The sequence below is a fragment of the Ixodes scapularis genome, unplaced genomic scaffold, assembly GCF_016920785.2.
Source record: "Ixodes scapularis isolate PalLabHiFi unplaced genomic scaffold, ASM1692078v2 PGA_scaffold44__24_contigs__length_19508400, whole genome shotgun sequence".
Lineage (NCBI taxonomy): Eukaryota > Metazoa > Arthropoda > Arachnida > Ixodida > Ixodidae > Ixodes > Ixodes scapularis.
In genome coordinates, this window is record NW_024609873.1 from 8,656,885 (window position 1) to 8,674,346 (window position 17,462).

The window sequence follows — 17,462 nt, forward strand, 5'->3', positions numbered from 1 at the left end:
GTGCAGGATTCACGCTCAAAAATCGACACCAATAAATCGGGAAATGCACAGCGAAAAGCGCTAAGGTTTATTTACAACAAATGTGACATGTTGAGCTTGCCCTCAGCATTATTGAGGCAGGCACACTTGCTCGAACCGAGTGAAAGAGTGTGGGCAGTTAGGCTGAAGATTTTATTCTTAATGATTCGAGGAAAACTGAATGTTTATATTGCAAAATATATAACCTTTTCAGGCTGCCTTGGATACTAAAGTATCCAAACTGGATACTAGAGTATCCAGTTTGACTCGACACATTCAAACACCTGTTCGTTTTTTCCTCAAGCCATTGTCGAATAGGACAAATTGCCTGCATCCCTAACAAATTCGGACTGTTGACTACGTCATTGATGGAATTGCTGTTTTCTTTTCTAAGTAAACTATGTTTTAATTTGTCATAAGGGCAAACATGTTTGTGTTCTTATTGCATTGTATATAGGGTGTGAAATTGTTTAATGTCTCGAATCATGTTGCCATTCCTTTTTTGCCATATTTAATTAATGTTATGTTGTGCCTTTACCATGGCCCTGATTGGGCCAGGTAGTATCATTAAATAAATGAATAATTAGCTAATTAACTAAGTTTCCATAATTATTTTTTTTATTTTTAGTATTTGGTGTATAACATACTTTGAGAATTTACATTTACAATCTAACCGTGACGTGAAATGTCGATTAAAAAAATTAATAGTGGGAGCTACGAAGAAGGGATGATGAATTTTTTCGTCAAATTTTCCCATCATGGCTAGACTACCGTATAAGGAGTTTCGAGCGTAAATTCTGCAACTACATTATAGCCCAAAGCGTGAAATTTTAAAAAGGATAGTTAAAATTATATTTAATTGGCTAGATAATTAACCAATTTTGCTTATTTTCCAGTGGACACATGAGGAATGGCAATATTTAAAGTTGGTGGCCAGAGGTGGTGCTACCTACACCCTAGTTTTACCTATTTAGTATACAATGATGTACAATGATGAACATTGACAGATCGCATCTCAAAATAGAAAAACAAGTAAAATGTGCTGGAAATTGCATCGCCCAACATGACGAACAGAACACTCCAAGAATGATAGAAAGACAACGCAGACAATTGTTGAGTGCAAGTTTTTCCAGCATGAAACACATTTTTTTTTGTTTTTGCTACTACGCTCACGGTGCCAATTTTGCTTGCATCTCAAACAGGTGTTCGATTTCACAAAAAGGTTTCTGCTTTTCTGTTATATGGGTCGCAGCTGCTTCAGCATTATCCAAGCACACGTGCCGAGAGAAGCAGTGGTGTAGTACTAACCTGCCAGCATATGTTTTGACCAAAAGCTAGAGAAAGTCCAGGCTTCATACAAGTACTCACTACTGCAATGTCCCTCACCTTTGTACACTTTACAAAGTTCCTTCCCAGATTTTACATAGGATGCTACAAATATTGGTAGGTGCCTACTTCTTACTGAAACAAACATTGATTTATCACGCAGAGTCCCGCAAAGGGAAATCGGCACCTGCAGACAACACAGCATGTGACACTGAAGGAAAAGATGAGACAATTAATTGACGTTACCACTTTGGAGCCAACTCCAAATCACGAGCAGACATTGGCCTAAACTTTGAAAAGCTTTGTAGCACCCCAGCTTACGACATCCTTTTCGTGCTTTTTCATTTTGGTTTGTTTGGACAATGGAGATTGTCTGCAGCACAAAAGCAGAAAACCGGTTGGTACGAGATGGCTTGGATGACGTTTTCTAAAAGAAATACAATAACAGTCGCTGTAAGCCGTCGAAAGTAGAAGAGTGAGACTCTTCTGCACACCGCAAGACCACAGTTTGCATTTGTTTGATTGTGTTTATATCTTGACTAAAGTACAGTGCTCGCTGCTGAGCAGGTTCTTCAGATTATGGCTGTAGGGTCCCAGCAGTAATGTTTGTTCTGGTTGAGCCCAGAGATGGATGCTATTTGGTCTTCGGACAGGGAAAAATCGAAAAGCTTGGAGTTCTCTTCGATGCGCTCTGCTTTGGTGGACTTCGGAATCACGGCTGCAAAGTCATCACGAGGACGCACGAATCAAGAAGTTGCACATTGGCAGAAGAAACAAAAAATGGAAAAAAGAAAGTGGTTACCGATGCCGAGTTGCAGAGCCCACCGAAGTACGACCTGTGCCGGCGTCTTCTGGCACTTGTTTGCAATGTCCACGATCACAGGCTCGCTAAGAATCTGGAGTCGGATTCGAGCAATGTATGAGAGACTGGATATATTGTAGCGCAAACATCCAGGTGCCATGAACAAAGTGAGCCTTAAAAATCAATGCCTGCACATGGTGTGGTAAAATTTTAAACAGATTAACTTTAGTGTTGTTGATGAAGCCAGCTCAAAGATATACACAAATACAGGCAAAAAAGTGCATGGACATGCCTCTTCTTTCTTGCACACACAGTGACCCCACAATGACATAAAGAAGTAATCAGCTCAACTTAAGCCTGTGACAGATTTCTGTAGTGCACATTGTTCCATGAAATTTCAAATGTTGCTCCGTTCCTGTAAAATGAAGATGCAGACAAATTTTGAATGGTTTCATCAACTTTTCTTTTCTCTCAGAATGAAGGGACATGTTGAAAACATCAACGATAAACTGACCACTGCAATAAACACTTTTGATGAAAACGTTGGCTTACTAGATGCAGGTGCCAATTTTACACGGTATCCTCCGGATGTTTGTGTCGCCTTAAGTAGTGAAAGTAGATCAACCTTCTCTTTATGGAACTTACCGCAGAAACTCCATTGGCTGCTCCAAGAGATGAGTAGGCTTGAAGGACAATCTGGTGATCCTTGCAGTATCTCAGCAGATCTTCTTGAACCAAGTGGGGATGGAACTCAACCTGTTGTAATGAGAGAAAAAAAAAAAATCCACCGGATATTTAGAGTTTTTCAAAGTTTGGCCGAAGTTGGAACTTACCTGGTTGACCGTTGGTCGCACGGTGCAATAAGACAGGAGTTCCTGTAGATGCCTCACGGTGTAATTTGACACCCCAATGGCACTCAGCTTTCCTGCATATTTATCATCAAGAATCGGGCCCCGTGAGCGAAGCTGTTAGCTAAGGTTAAACATTCAACATGGGAAGATCTAGTTTTAGGTATTGGTCATTCAGATCGGAAGAGACCAACGATGGGCACGCAAAGGCTGAGCACTGATATGCCACAAAGACGAAAGGAATGGCAAGATATTTGCCTTCTACAGTGGTACAGATGGGAACGTTTGGATTTGTTCATGTGTGCTTGCAAGCAGTCAATGTATTTTCTGCTGGCACCAACATATACCAGAAGAAATTGAATGCTATACGTTGTCAGTCTCTCTTGTCCGAGACTAGTGCTGATGTAACTTGGCGAAGTAAGGTAAGTTTATTTGATTTCAGAAAAAAACTCTCATACAATCCAGCCCGCTTAAGCGTAGGCACGCTTAAGCGGGGTAGAACAGGCAATTACTAAAATGAATAAACAAATTTCTAACCTTCCTTGTACAAGCGTTCCATTTCTAGCCAACTTTCTTTCCTGAGCTCGGCTTGCTTGGGGTCGCTCGGTTTCATGCCCTGGACACCAGGCCAGTGTAGGAGAAGCAAGTCCAACTTGTCAATGTTCAGTCTCTCGAGGATGCCCAGCGCGGAGCTTCTGCTTTTCGCCGATCCGTGATCGATGGGAGGCACTTTACTGGCCACAAAAATGTCCTTGCGCTGCAGACCATACTGAGGTAGGTCCCGGAGGAAAGCGGCCAGTACTGGCTCGTTCTTGTAGAGCGGAGCTGTGTCTAGATAATGAAACGGACAAATAAACAAATTATGTGGAGCGCAAGTTCGTCTGCTTCTTTTGCAGGGGTTGTGGTGACGTCAGTACACCGAGCTCTGATTGAAGATAGTGGGTAGACGTCAAGACAAGCTGCCTCGAGGTCTACCCACTATCCCACAATCAAGGCCAATCAGAACTCGGCGTCGTTCTGACGTCACCGGAACCCCGGTGCAAGAAGCAGACGACTTGCTCGCCGTATTGACTCTATCAGCCCCTCCAAAAATGATGCTTTTTTGGGCTATCTGAAAATACTACAGAGTAGCGTGAGCAAAAGACGCCATAATAATGGGAAGCCTATTAATTGTATACAGTCTCTTAGAAGCGAGTAGCTTGGTGGTGGTTTTTGCGCACGACACTGCAGTCTGATGTCGTGTCGGTGCATGCGATCTTCGACCGCATGCACCGACACGACATCGTGGAGAAACGAACTTACCTATTAATCTGTAGCCACTCTGCACGACCGGTCGAAGGAGCTGACTCAAGTCTTTGTCGCGAATGCGGTAGGTGCCGACTGAAAGTACAACGACAATGAAATTAGTAGTTATTTATACGACCATGCCCCTTTACATCGGCCAGTGGAGAAATCAACGGGTCAGAATTGGCCCGGAGATATGAAGGCCGTCAGATACCCTCCTTTCTTTCGCGTGTTTGATAACAAAGATTCAGATTCCGCGATGAATATTAGCTGGTCGTAGGTGCAGCGTGTTTTGTAAGGGTATTTGAGGTTCTCGTTTGCAAATGAGGAACACGGTACTTGCATCCTACGATGGGCAGATGGGCGCCGTTGTTCAAAATTTGCTTCGAGGAGATCGAGCGTGCCATGGTTGTACGATCGAGGTCCCTCGGGTGTCCCAGAAATACACCCAAAGAAGAAACACCGCTGTGGATATCACGAAATATGAGAGAAGTGATGAACCAGATTCTCTCAGTGTAAAGCGAAAACGAAAACAAAGTACACGCTCAATGTTTGGGGATCATAATAACGACAAAACAAACCGTCCGCTCAAGGTCGTTCTAAACTGCGCAGCAAACTTAAACAATTAAGTATAAATGATAGTATAAAAAACCTATAAAAATATTTAATCATTTTTTATTCAGTAACTAAGCGAGCAACTTATCTGAAAAAAGGCAAAAAAACAGTAGAAAATATTTTATTGTTTTAGACCTAGCTTGTCAGTTTGCTAGCGACGCCAAGCGGCAGAAACGCTTTTTGCGAAAAAAGGCTCGCTTTACCGCAGTTATGGCGGCCGTCGAGAAACCTGCGGAGGCCAATCCGAGCCCGCAAGTGGGGATTAAAGAATTAGCGGAACGTGAGTACCTCAAATCCCTTGACGATAACCATCCCTAACCTAATCCCGCTCGCGCCGGTAAAATTATTTTGGCGAGATACTCCGTGAATAGCCGGGATTTAACTTTATCTTAGCTGCAACTACGCTGTATAAACAGTACGCAAAATTTCAAATCGTTTATTTTTTACTCGATCGTTCGATGCTTTCAACTCGATCCGAGTTCTTATTCAGTGTTCAGCCCGGACTGATCTGCGTCCTCGATTTGAGATCCGCGGTCTTAAGGCTGTTTAGTGCGGCAACAATTCAATCACTCCGCGGTTTTTGCCAACATTGTCCCACGCGCACTAGATAAATTGTTTGTTTACCCCCTGAAATGACTTTAGTAGAGCTTTACGGCTGATGTCGGCTCTGGTTGCTTAGTACTTTGTGAAAGCTGCCAATGATTGGTTCATTGAAGCAGGATATTAATATATCACCTTGTCTCTGGAGCGCGATTGTAGAAGGTGCTATGTGGGGGGAGAGGGAGGGCAGGAGTGAGAGGAGGTGGAGGAGGTGAGTCGACATTAACAAAATGATAAAAAAGGGGGAAAGAAAACGATGACAGTTGATGAGAAAGCGCGGTCGAGCTTGCGTGAAGTTGTCGTGGCTACTCAAAACCATATGCTTGAAAGCTGAGCATCCCGAGAACACATAGTTTTTGGGGGTTTTGTGGTAAAATAGATAAATGGGCTAGTTGGTACATCATTGAATGGAAAGCGCCGAATAAACAAGGACCAAGAAGGGGACAGAGACGAAGCGCACTCACAACTGAAGGTTTATTGAAAACTACATTGACTATTAATACCGTCTATCAGGGTGTTGGCTCAAAAAGAAAAACTCTTTATCAGTTAAGTGCAGTGACGGCGCACTAATACACAGACTCACCCCTTGCTCTCTTATGCGGAATGCCTCGTGTATTTCTCGCGCTGTTTTGTTTTCGTATCTGCCCAGAACTGTTGTTTTTTCCAATTCCGGGCTACATGGGCACCTATCACAATGCACCGCAAGATTGCCCGACGGGGACTGTTTGACTGACCAGGCATGTTCTCTGGCCCTTTCATTTATGCAACGCCCCGTTTGGCCGACATACGATTTCCCGCAACTCAATGGTATGTTATACCATAAGCTGTCTCACTTGTGTTCAAAAATAAACAACAAAAAGGGAGAGGGTAAGGTGTGTCAAAAGAAACACGCTAATCAATACGTGGAGTGTGCAACGTCAGTGGTGTATAACATACCATTGAGTTGCGGGAAATCGTATGTCGGCCAAACGGGGCGTTGCATAAATGAAAGGGCCAGAGAACATGCCTGGTCAGTCAAACAGTCCCCGTCGGGCAATCTTGCGGTGCATTGTGATAGGTGCCCATGTAGCCCGGAATTGGAAAAAACAACAGTTCTGGGCAGATACGAAAACAAAACAGCGCGAGAAATACACGAGGCATTCCGCATAAGAGAGCAAGGGGTGAGTCTGTGTATTAGTGCGCCGTCACTGCACTTAACTGATAAAGAGTTTCTCTTTTTGAGCCAACACCCTGATAGACAGTATTAATAGTCAATGTAGTTTTCAATAAACCTTCAGTTGTGAGTGCGCTTCGTCTCTGTCCCCTTCTTGGTCCTTGTTTATTCGGCGCTTTCCATTCAAGGGGGTTTTGTGTCGAACGTCCCTTTCTTTCCCCCCGCTCCGGGGTTATTATGTCAACCTTAAACCATCTCGCCTGTACTCTCGCTTTAGTGTCATTAATTCCCTGTTTTATATATTTATTTTATTTATTTATTTATTTACATACCCTCAAGGCCCTGGGGGTGTTACAGAGGGGAGTGAGTGAAAAAAACAAACAACAGTAATAGAAGACATGATAGGTCACGGGTCACTTTCGCAAAAATAATTAGCGACAGCACTTTTAAGCACATCTAACGAGGGTAATAATATTAATGACGTTGGAAGGTGGTTCCGCTCTGACAATGTCCTAGAAATGAAAGAATCGTGATAGGCTGAGGTTCGAGAATGAGGAACGCTGACTTTGTACTGATGATCAACATTTCCACGACATTTCAGTTTGACGAGATATGTGCAGCTGTCTGTTCTTGGGGTAAACATATGTTTGATTTTACACGAATGGAGCAGAACCTAGTTTCTTGAACCTTGTTGAATGAACCTGAGACTGGGGTAGATAGGAAACATCAAAACATAGAAGAGACAGGATGACGTAATGCAACATGGTTAATATTCACCAGCTTGCCTGCACCCTTACAATATTTTCTCTATTTTCTTTGCTTTTAAAAAAACATAAAAAAGAACCGCCAAAAAATGGCAAGTTTCTAAAACAATCCTCTTGCAGCAGAAAAACAAAAAGAGTCTTAATATGGTGTGCCGTAAAGTTCTGAAGGAATGGTCACCCCCAAAATATTAGCTATCAAAATCTTTTTCTACTGCGCGAGTCGTTGGCCCTTTAAAGGGACGTCAGAAATCGGTTCCACAACTTATCGAACAAAGGTTTCATACAGAGTTGGCCGATGGTGCATTTTGTGCATTGAAATATTAAAGAGCGAGCCGAGTAAAGAGTAAAAAATAGAGAAAATATGTGGGCTGCGTGCCCACAAAAAGAACAACGCAAGTGCGACGGGCACCTTGGCACGCGCTAGAGCCTGAACCCATTGCTGCCACTGCATTTTGTCCGATTCTGTATATATGTACAGGGTGTTGAAAAATAAAATTTGCAGTCTTTTTCTCCGCAAAAATAAACTAGGCATCGCCGAACGCTCATTCTCCGCCCAAAGGTAGCGCCAGAGGTCACGACCAGAAGCCAAAGTTTCAGCCCGATCCGATAACTTAATCAATAAATAACAAATATATTTGCTACATTTGTACTGTTTTAGGGGTGGGTAAATACTGGGCTGACTTGCAAGGCAAGAGAAAGCCACGCCATGCTAGCTTCCTTTGCAGTTTTGACGCTAGGAATCACACTGCACCAATCAATTCAGGACACCATTCGTACGCTCCTAGTATCTTTATGATGCCAGAACCTCTAATGCCTGGTTTCGCACGACCAGTTTATAACAACTTTACTCATAGGTGATTATATATATGAGTGATAAGAATCCAAAATTTGAAATCATTGATCACATGCCCCTTTAGGTCAGAGTTCTCTTCCAATGAGACGGATTGCTAAAAGTGACAGCATTTCCCGACTACCGTAATATCCCGAGTCATCGCCCACCCCCCTACCGCCTGAAATTCATTAAAAAAGTGGGGTGGGCCATGTCTCGGTGGGTGAGCACAAACACTTGAAAAAAAGCGGAAAAAAACGCCTATTTTTCTCTGCGTATCTAGCGCTGATGCACAAGAGATACATCAAACTCAAAACTCGATTTAGTTTCATTGTTTTATAGAAAAAAATGCTCACGAAAGAATATTTTACTATAGCGAAGTCCGTTGCTTGCATACGCGCTAGAAACACCGCCGATTTGCATATAGCGCGAACGTTTGTTCCGTGAAAGAATGTCACCACTATGTTCTAATAGTTAGTAAAAAAAAAAAAAAAGAAAGAAAAGTCTACAAGAAAATAAAAAAAAAAAAAAAAAAAAAAACGACCAGGCGCAACCAGCGAGCGAGCGGACCAAAGAAGTGACCAAGAGCAATGCTGGGAAAGCGGGAAAGCCGGTGGTCGCGTTGGCAAATACTTTGGCGTCGGGCCAAGTCGGGCGCCTTGTCAATTGCAAGCTCTTGCGCAACTTTCTTGTTTGGTGCGTACATACGTGCGTCCGTGCACGGCGGGCTATCAATGCACGGTTGGGACGCTCTGCAAACGTCTGTGTAGGGTGTTCCAGCAAAGCTTTATTTACGCGTTGGCTTTGCCTAAAATATTGCACAACCGCGGTCGCGACGGGCGGGAAGAAGGAGCGGGTTCGCGGTGACCTTACTTCGGCGGAGACAGACCTTGACCTAACACTCCGCGGTTACATTAATAAACTCTTATTTTGTTATCTCCATCGTTTTCTTTTCGCACGGATACACGACCACTTTGGGGTCGCTCACGGAGGAAATGCGTAAACAAAAAGAAGTGTCTTTCCCTCCTTCGTTTTACTTTGTCACGGACGTCCTCCAACTGTAAGGTCCGCGGCCGCGTCATTCGGGTAGGATGAGTGTTCGCGGATCGCAGAGTCTGCGCTGGGGTATTTGAAGGGGTGGGCGATGCCTCGATGTTTTTTCGGAAATCGATATTGGCCCAAAAAATGGGGTGGGCGATGGCTCGGGGATGGGCAATGACTCGGGATATTACGGTAGTGATTTTCTGAAAATTTCAATGGGAAAATGGCGGCCGACGGAGTTTTCGAACACATGGGGCTCTATGGCACCAGAAACCGAAAATGGGCAAAAATGGGCTCCATTTTCCCATTGAAGTTTTCAGAAAATCACTTATAATATTTGATTAACTTATCGGATCGGGCTGAAACTTTGGCATCTGGTTGTGACCTCTAGCGCTACCTTTGGGCGGAGAATGAGCATTTGGCGATGCCTAGTTTATTTTTGCGGTAAAAAAGACCGTGTAAATTTTCTTTTGTGACATCCTGTATATAAGTCTGTTGGACCTCTATAAGGTCTCTACGTATCAGTGCCCCAGAGGTTACTTGAACAGATGCAGAGGTATCTCAGAGTTTCCTACCTATGGCGGCCGTCGGCTATAGAAAGGTGCCCAATTGGCTGTTGGTTGTCCAGCTGCCCCGGTGATTGGCAAAGACAATGCCAAGGAAAGCCCCATGGAGAACCTTCTGGAGAAGCTGCGAGCCAAGGCCAGCCAGTACAAGCCCTGGGGGGACATGGCCAAGGCGTTACGCATGGCACTCATGGTGAGAGAAATATTGGGTGGCTGGATGTGCATTCTTTTCATGGTCTGTACAGGATGGAGCAGAAAAAAAACGCTTGTGGAGATAGTCGGTACAGCTATTGAATGTTTTCAGCAAATAAGCATTGTTGTAATTATTCTTATTTTAGCATCTCTGCTGGCGTGAAACCTGGAGATTCAGGTTATCAGCTAATTCCTCAATTTGATACTGTTGCGTTGCAGGAAAAGCACCACCTTGTGGACAGTGCCGACCGTAACCGCCTCCAGAAGTGTCTCGACACAATCCAGAAGTCCATCAAAGGTGGCCGTGATTCTTTGCTCTTGTTAGTGTGAGGTATTTACATGTTCTAATTGGGGATTCCTGCCGCTCCCCGCAGTCACATCCATGCAGTCCATGATTGAGCGACTGGACACCATCACGAGACAGCAAGGGTATGTGGAAAGACGCACTTCTTTCTACAGTTTCGACAGATTCAGTTCTGAAGCTGACAGTTCAAGAGCTGTTGGAAAAATTGTTTTTTTTTCTAGAGTCTTTTGCGGTGTAACTTGTCAGGCTGTTTTGTCTTGTAGGAATTTGCGTACCGCCTCCGATTCGCCATTTCCCACGTGGTCCGTCAACAACCTGAGTCCAGCCTGGTTCTTTCACGGGAGCGGGATTCCGCTCCCCGTTTATTGGTACATAGAACACAACGCTACAAAACACCCAATCTAAACTACAAATACACGCGACATTGCACAAATATATACAAATGCACGTTAGACCCAAAGCTAAACACAAAAAGGGCCCCCAGGCTTCTTGTCCCGCGATTACCCTAGATCCGGTCGCCCTACACTTGCCTGGGCTCAATAGCGTCCGAAGTTCTAGGAGACTCCTTGCCCCCTGTCTACCGAATATATTTCGATCGATGGCGAAAAGGTTTTTCCTCGCCCAGCATGGGGCGCCTGCAGCGCCATCCAGTGGCTAGGAGAGAAAGCGGCCCGTCTGGAGCCGAATTCGAGATCCCGATCGACCCCGCGGCAACACCACCATGTGATCATGTCTGAGGCGAGGCAACTGCATAGCTGCCTCGCGGCCGAGTGGTTTGATGGGCGCCCTTGTGAATGCATGGTGCGCCATAGTCTTGGGTGAACATTTTCACGATAAATAAGTTTGGTGTCTGTAATTTTGACAAAAGGTTTTTCTGGAGGAAAGACACAAAGAAAACTTTGTGATGCTCCTGTTTTGGCGCATAAAAACATCTCCATACAGAAGCACGAAAGGCACAGGTGTTAAAGGGGCCCTGCAATCATATTTGAGCGTCTACGTTTTTTGCGGTTTCCACGTCTCTTGGGGTTCGGGCAAGCCAACGGGCACGGAGAGTAACTAAATATCAGTGCTTCATTTTTGAACCGGACGACGCGGAAACCTCCTCCACCTAGCGGGGCGACCTGTGGTGACGAAAGCGTGCAGTATGCGGTCTTGGGTCCTGGGCTTACGACTGGTCAGAGCTGCTAAAGAGCTTCTTTTCAGTCGAAATTCAAAACATAAGTGGCGCAAACCGTTTGAATTATTTATGAAAGTAGTTTTACGGCGGAGCTGTTAAGGGCTAGTTTCCCCAGTTTCGTGTCCATCACCAAATAAACGTCGACACAAATCTCTGGATAGCTACCGCCATCTGTGAGCAAAGGCGGCAACCAGACAACCGGCTTTCCGGTTGTCTGGTCGCCGCCGTCGCTCATAGATGGCGGCAACCTTTCCAGCCTTTCCAATCTGGTTTTCATCAGAGTGGAAAGGCTTAATTTCTCTAGGCGTCGTCCTAGAAGTCGTTCTTGAGGTCGTTTTAGTAGTCCTTGAGATAGTCCGAGGTGTTGTCCTTGAGGTCGTCCTAGAAGTCAGCTTTGAGGTCGTCCTAGATGTCATTCTAGAAGTCGTCCTAGACGTCGTCCTAGATGTCATCCTCTTGGCGGCGTCCTTGAGGTCGTCCAAGAAGTTGTCCTTGAGGTTGTCCCACCATAGCACAGCTTCTCTGATCTTCCTTCTTCACCAGAGTGGAACGGCTGAAAGTTTTTTGTTTTGTATTTTAGATAGAAGAGAAACAAATGCAGTTTATAAGGTATGGAAACAACAAATGACCCGTTGACATACTCGCCACCAAGCCCTGGAAAAGGCGGCGCATACGAGGAAGGGGTCTGGGATCAGGCACCAACGAGCGGCGAGCGTAGAAAGGTCCCGGATGTACGCGGCGGCGCTGCGGTCGTATACGGGCTCATGGATCTGAGCGTTCCGAAGGCCTTCGGCGAGCAGATTTGGCTTGCGGTTTGGCCATAAGGCGGTATGGCAGCTCGAAGTGGCTCTCATTCTAAACTGATCTTTACCCCGTGTTTGCTGTTATTTGTGGCCAATGAAGGGTCATGCCGAATTAGTATTTAATCTCGCAGCAAATGCAATGCGAGCCGCCCTGGCTGCCCGCTTCATATAGCCTATCCAGCACATGCTTTAGTGGCACCCTCTGGAGCCGTCGACACGGAGTGCGGCAGCCGTGAGCGCTCGCTGAGCTCACTACCCGTCCTCTAGTTCAAGGGCACTCAAGCGACCATGGGTGTCGTGAAGGAGGTTATTTTTTGCTTGTTTTTGTAATTTTAATTTGCCTATAACTTTCAAAATAAAGCAAAATTCGAGAAAAGAAATGTTTCATTAAGTTACTACGTTCAGTGCACTCAGGTTGGGTGCAAATTAAAAACCAGTAAAAAAGTCGTTGCAGGGCCTCAAGGGGTGACACCACCTTCAAGTGTCGACTTTTAAACCAGTCGCTCTATATTGACGAAATTTGGAGCGTCTATTTATCTCGTTGCCTAAATGCACTCTGAGAGCTTTCCTCTCTGTAAGGCTATTTTCCGATAAGCTACAGCGGGAAGTACACAGCTGTTGATGTAAGTCACCTCACTTGGCAAGGAAATCTATTGTATAAAACTGCTGGAGAATACTGAGCATTTTTAAGCTTCAGCCTTAACTAGAACATATAATGGGTGGGGCTATCTTTTTTTTTTTACCTTAAAATCCATTGTTTTTCTAGGCAAAATGTCAATTTCAAAAGCATTCCACATAATGGGGCATTTTCTCCCCATCAAAATTCAACTTTTTAGCAATAAGAACTTTACGTAATCAGAAAAATAAATATGTAGCCACATTCCTCATTAAATTTCAGTTCAGAAACATCCACAGCCAAGAATACATTCAGCGATTCATCGAAATGATAGATTTTCTAAAACGAAAGTTGCTGCAAAAAAGTGAAACTGAGAAAAACCTGTTTAGTTTCCATACCACTAGGTTTGCTTTTACTGGTGGTGGCGGCAACTAAAAGGCACCAAGAGCGTAGATGGTGCCTTCTGCTTACACCCAATCTCCTGCATGGCTTTGCTGAGTGAGTCTAAGCTTATAATGCTTTCTTTGAGTGTCATTTTGGTGTCGGCATGTGGACATTGATTGTAAAGCGAGTGGGGACTTGGGTATGCTTGCAATACACGAACCAGCATCAGCAAGTATGGGCAGGGCAAGCATCGTCAAAATACAGAGCAGACAAGCCCATGTGACTTTTTTATAAATGAATACTGGTTTCAGTCAGTTTTGTGTTCAGTCAGGGTGGGCTTTTCGGTTCTCGGCAGTATGCATAGCCTCTTCTACGTGAAAGCTGGACTTCAATGGTGTTCTTGCCCAAATAGAGTTTACTCTCAAACAAAGATATTTAGTGTACTGAAACTGTGAAGAAAAGCTCTTTCCGAGAGTATGATCATCATTCTAGGGCATACTGGTGCAAAGCTTCAGCAGTTTGAAAAAGGAAACATAGAAGTTTCACATTTCAAAAACATGATTTTGCATCATTGGCTTACCGAAAATGTTTTATTTCTCCGTAAATACATCAGGTATTGCAATAAAAATTTGCAAGAGTATACACTATTAGTTGTGAAACCACAATACATAAAAATAGGAGAATTAATTTTTTTCTAAAAAATTGCCATTTTAAGGTTGTACTTAAGGGAACGAGCACTCTTCAGACAAAATTCTCGTTGTTCATAACATCCCTATAGCAGTGACGGAATTTCCACATTATCTGCGCCAAAACGCTTTGCTGCAGTAACCCTGCCATGTTAGGTTACATTTCACGGAGATCTGAGTGTCTTCTTGAAATAAGGTAATGAAGTGTACCAAATGTTTTTGCCTAACTTGCTGTCCAGGGTGACCACATTTCACCACACAATAGATTTGATTACAACCTTTCAGCTGTTGTAGAACTAGAAAAACAGATAACTGCTTGTTTGCACCAACTGTGACGCATTCTGTACATCCATAGGGTCGGGAGAACATTCTCTGGTTTGTGTGCTGGTCTCAAAACGTTTAGCTGGCCTTAGTTTTGATTGTTATGCAGAATATCTGACCTCGGCTGTGTTGTGAATGTGTTTGACATCTTGTTTGCTTCTAGCTAGTGCTTCATTGGAAACATGTTGTTTTACATTCTGTGAGCACATTTTATCTCTAGCTCCCGTGGTCTGTTTTTTGTCCCGGGTTAGAGTGAGAGCTTTTAAAGTTGCTGATTGGACGTGTCATCACGACTTTTTGTTGGGTGTGCGGTATCAACCAATGAGACACTTTTGACCCATCTGCAAGTCCACAATCGAGCAGTATTTTGGGGAGAACTTCTCACCAACACGCAGATGACAAGAGAGGTTGCGTGGCCTCTGATGTGCTTTTGCTGAGTGCTCTTTTATTTAGTGGTGAATTCCAGCTTCTCTGCGGCAGCAGAAAAACTTGAGATTCGAAGAGGAAGCACAAGTTATTTATCACTTCCAAGGTTAACTCGCTGACCATTGCAATTTCAGCCTGTATCCAATATCACTTTGCCATGGCATTCAGTTTGTAGCAAACACCCATCTTTTTTTTGTTCTGTTAGCACATGACTCAAACATGTTTCCTTGTTTTTGCCTTCATTTGCGAATGATGCTTTAAAGCAGACAAATCCCTTTATTCACTTTCGTTAGCAGAAAAATTGTCTGCGAACAATAGCTTGGCTCACTCTGTGAGAGCCAAATTAGATTTTGCTGTGATCAAAGTTGCACCACTGGCTTCATTTGGGATCATCGTTGCAATGTTTCGATTCCAGGTTGATCTTCACCACCGGGCCGGACGGTCAGGAGTGTTTTATCAGCTCGGACATGTTCTACGTCGAAGTGCTGCTCGAGACGAGTGGCGAAGTGAAGGATGTCAAGATTGCTCACCACGGAGACCCCGTGGTGAGAATGCTGTCTTAAACGTTATTGGTTGCCTTTCCTCTCTGAGCAGTGTTCGGCATCGCTTAAAACGAGTTTTTCCCAGCGCTAAATTCCCCTTGCATCAATCTAAAAAAGGAAGTAAGTCGCTGTTTTGAGAAACGTTTGACACTGATTCGTCGCACCTAGCTGCATTCACCGAGTATGTTAAGACGCATCTTTTTCTGACCGTTTAGAATGAACAGCTTCTACATGTATGGGCATTCAAAACTCGCAACAATAAAATAGCAACCCCATATTTGCAATCGTGAAATTAACCCAGATTTCAGTGTACTGTCGAGACAAGTTTTAACGAAGTCTACGGGAATTGGAAATCACTTCGCTATATTCGCTATTTCGTTATAACCGAGTTCGGTTAACGAAGTGCAAAAGGCAATGGGAAATCGTGATCGGTTCGCTGTAGCCGCTATTTCGTTATAACCGACTTCGTTATAACCGGTCGTGACTGTATTCATAAATTTCAGAAATGCCCGGAGTAGAGAAAGTGCGCGTAGATCCAGAGCAAGCGTTGGAGTCTCGATTTGGTCGGAGTGTTACCAGGCTGAAAAAACAATGTTTTCATGTTGCATTTTCAATGGACTTAGTCTGTCCGTGTTGCACCCCTGATGTCGCTTCTCTCTTCCACCTTAGAGCTGTCCCGAGCTCACCCAAGTACTCCTGTGAGTAGAGACATTCACTTCACACTCTATGCATTTTCATACTCGGGGCATGTCAGGTGGCCACCACGCACAGTGTTTTTGTGTGGGCCTGCGCAGGCACAATTATTGATGTTGTCTCAGTTTTCTCATAATTTTAAATTTTTGTTAGATGGGGAAGTGAAAGGAGGCGTGTAGTCACATCCCGAAGACAAAGAGAGCACCACATTATGCATTGGCCTTGCCTAGTCCATGTGACTACCGTGAGAGGACGGGGTCCCCCGTCTTCTACAGAACTGAGAGCTGTTCTGCACCTTGGTTTATATATTATTTGTTTCTTTATGTAGATCGACAGCTCTCATTTCCCACAGGACGCAGTGTGAACGTGCTTTAGTTACGAGGAGCGAGTAGTGCAAAGCGATCGGGAAAGGCACTTTTGTATATAGCGTTTTGCAGCCTGTTGCAGGTTTAGAACAGCAGGACAAACTCCTCCCACAAAGCTCTCTGCTCGTCACGATTGGTGGTTTCCTTCTCTCCACTCTCCCCCTCTCCAGCATTCGCTCTGCTAAAAGGGACGGAGTGGAGTGCAATGTGGGAGGGACTTCTCCCGCTCTTCTTAAAGGGAAGATGGGGCGGTTTTGCATTTGAGAAAAAACACTTGAATTGTGTTCATTTGGTTGTTAGAATAACAGATATCACAATTATATTTCAATGCGACATGTTGGAGAGCCGTAAGAGCAATTTCAAAATAGGGCTGAAGCCCCGCCTCCCTAGCCTTGGGCAGCCAAAAGATCCGTCGATGACGTCACGGACAGCGACTGTCTTTGGCGTTTTCTCGTGTTTAACAAATCTTGCGCAGCAAATGGTTTGGGTATTCGGGTTCATTAGGTAAAAATCTACCAGAATTCACTTCTAACTCATTTTTTTCAAGAAGCTCCATAGCTTACTTTTAAGGGAGGACACTACCCAAAGGGTAAACCTTTTGAACGTTTGCTTAATAGGAATGAAATTTACAGTATATGCTGGCAGTTGCAAGGCAGAGTGCAGTGCAAAGTTTCCTCTGTGTACACAAATTGTAAAATAAATTATTGTTGTTTTTGTCAGCAACGTGTTTACATTGTTTAGAAAAACTGTTCCTGGAAACCTTGTATTATACCCAACATTTTTCTTCACTAGCTATGCAGCAGTATTTTTTTTTATAAACATTGTGCTGAAAAATAAAAAAATAAAAAATTAGCCTTTTATGTCGAACAAATTTCAACATCTTTTATAAGAGACGTTCACAAAGTTAAGAAACAAAGCCACATTTGCATTGCTGAATAAATTCCAGTTAGCAAAAATAAGGAGTGAGCCTTTCCTTTTGTCCTGTTATCAAACAATAGTTTTTCTGAAGTGAAACTTATGCCAAAAGGTGCAATGGAAAAAAACATGTTCAAAGTGCTCTAACCTCTAACTTTTCTTTAGCATTGGTCGATGAAAAATAATGTATAA

The 17,462-nt window shown here is 43.9% G+C and overlaps 2 protein-coding genes across 2 annotated transcripts in view; one reads left to right on the plus strand and one right to left on the minus strand.

Moving 5' to 3' along the window:
* Positions 1-1,851: 1,851 nt before the first annotated feature.
* LOC8028193 (uncharacterized oxidoreductase YtbE) lies at positions 1,852-4,885 on the minus strand. Its single transcript, XM_002410639.5, has 7 exons — positions 4,622-4,885; positions 4,297-4,374; positions 3,532-3,825; positions 2,980-3,071; positions 2,792-2,902; positions 2,147-2,240; positions 1,852-2,062 (listed from the first exon to the last, which is right to left on the minus strand). The coding sequence occupies exons 1-7, from the start codon at positions 4,683-4,685 to the stop codon at positions 1,917-1,919; spliced, it is 879 nt and encodes a 292-aa protein (XP_002410684.2). The 5' UTR covers positions 4,686-4,885; the 3' UTR covers positions 1,852-1,916.
* Positions 4,886-5,084: 199 nt separating this feature from the next.
* LOC8028192 (mediator of RNA polymerase II transcription subunit 1) overlaps positions 5,085-17,462 on the plus strand; it is a 37,574-nt gene continuing 25,196 nt past the window's right edge. Inside the window, exons 1-6 of the mRNA XM_029990248.4 lie at positions 5,085-5,173; positions 9,909-10,039; positions 10,258-10,336; positions 10,413-10,467; positions 15,171-15,300; positions 15,967-15,995. Coding sequence (XP_029846108.3) covers positions 5,104-5,173; positions 9,909-10,039; positions 10,258-10,336; positions 10,413-10,467; positions 15,171-15,300; positions 15,967-15,995 — 494 coding nt within the window. The 5' untranslated portion in view covers positions 5,085-5,103. The remainder of the gene's footprint in view (positions 5,174-9,908; positions 10,040-10,257; positions 10,337-10,412; positions 10,468-15,170; positions 15,301-15,966; positions 15,996-17,462) is intronic.

What these genes read in the sequence shown, in the direction of transcription:
- LOC8028193 (XM_002410639.5), bottom strand. Translation starts at nt 4,685, where the DNA reads ATGGCACGCTCGATCTCCTCGAAGCAAATTTTGAACAACGGCGCCCAT. An exon ending in GGAACGCTTGTACAAGGAAG is followed by an intron (nt 3,072 to 3,531) that starts GTTAGAAATTTG and finishes ATAAATATGCAG; the next exon opens with GAAAGCTGAGTGCCATTGGG. An exon ending in TGCGACCAACGGTCAACCAG is followed by an intron (nt 2,903 to 2,979) that starts GTAAGTTCCAAC and finishes TCATTACAACAG; the next exon opens with GTTGAGTTCCATCCCCACTT.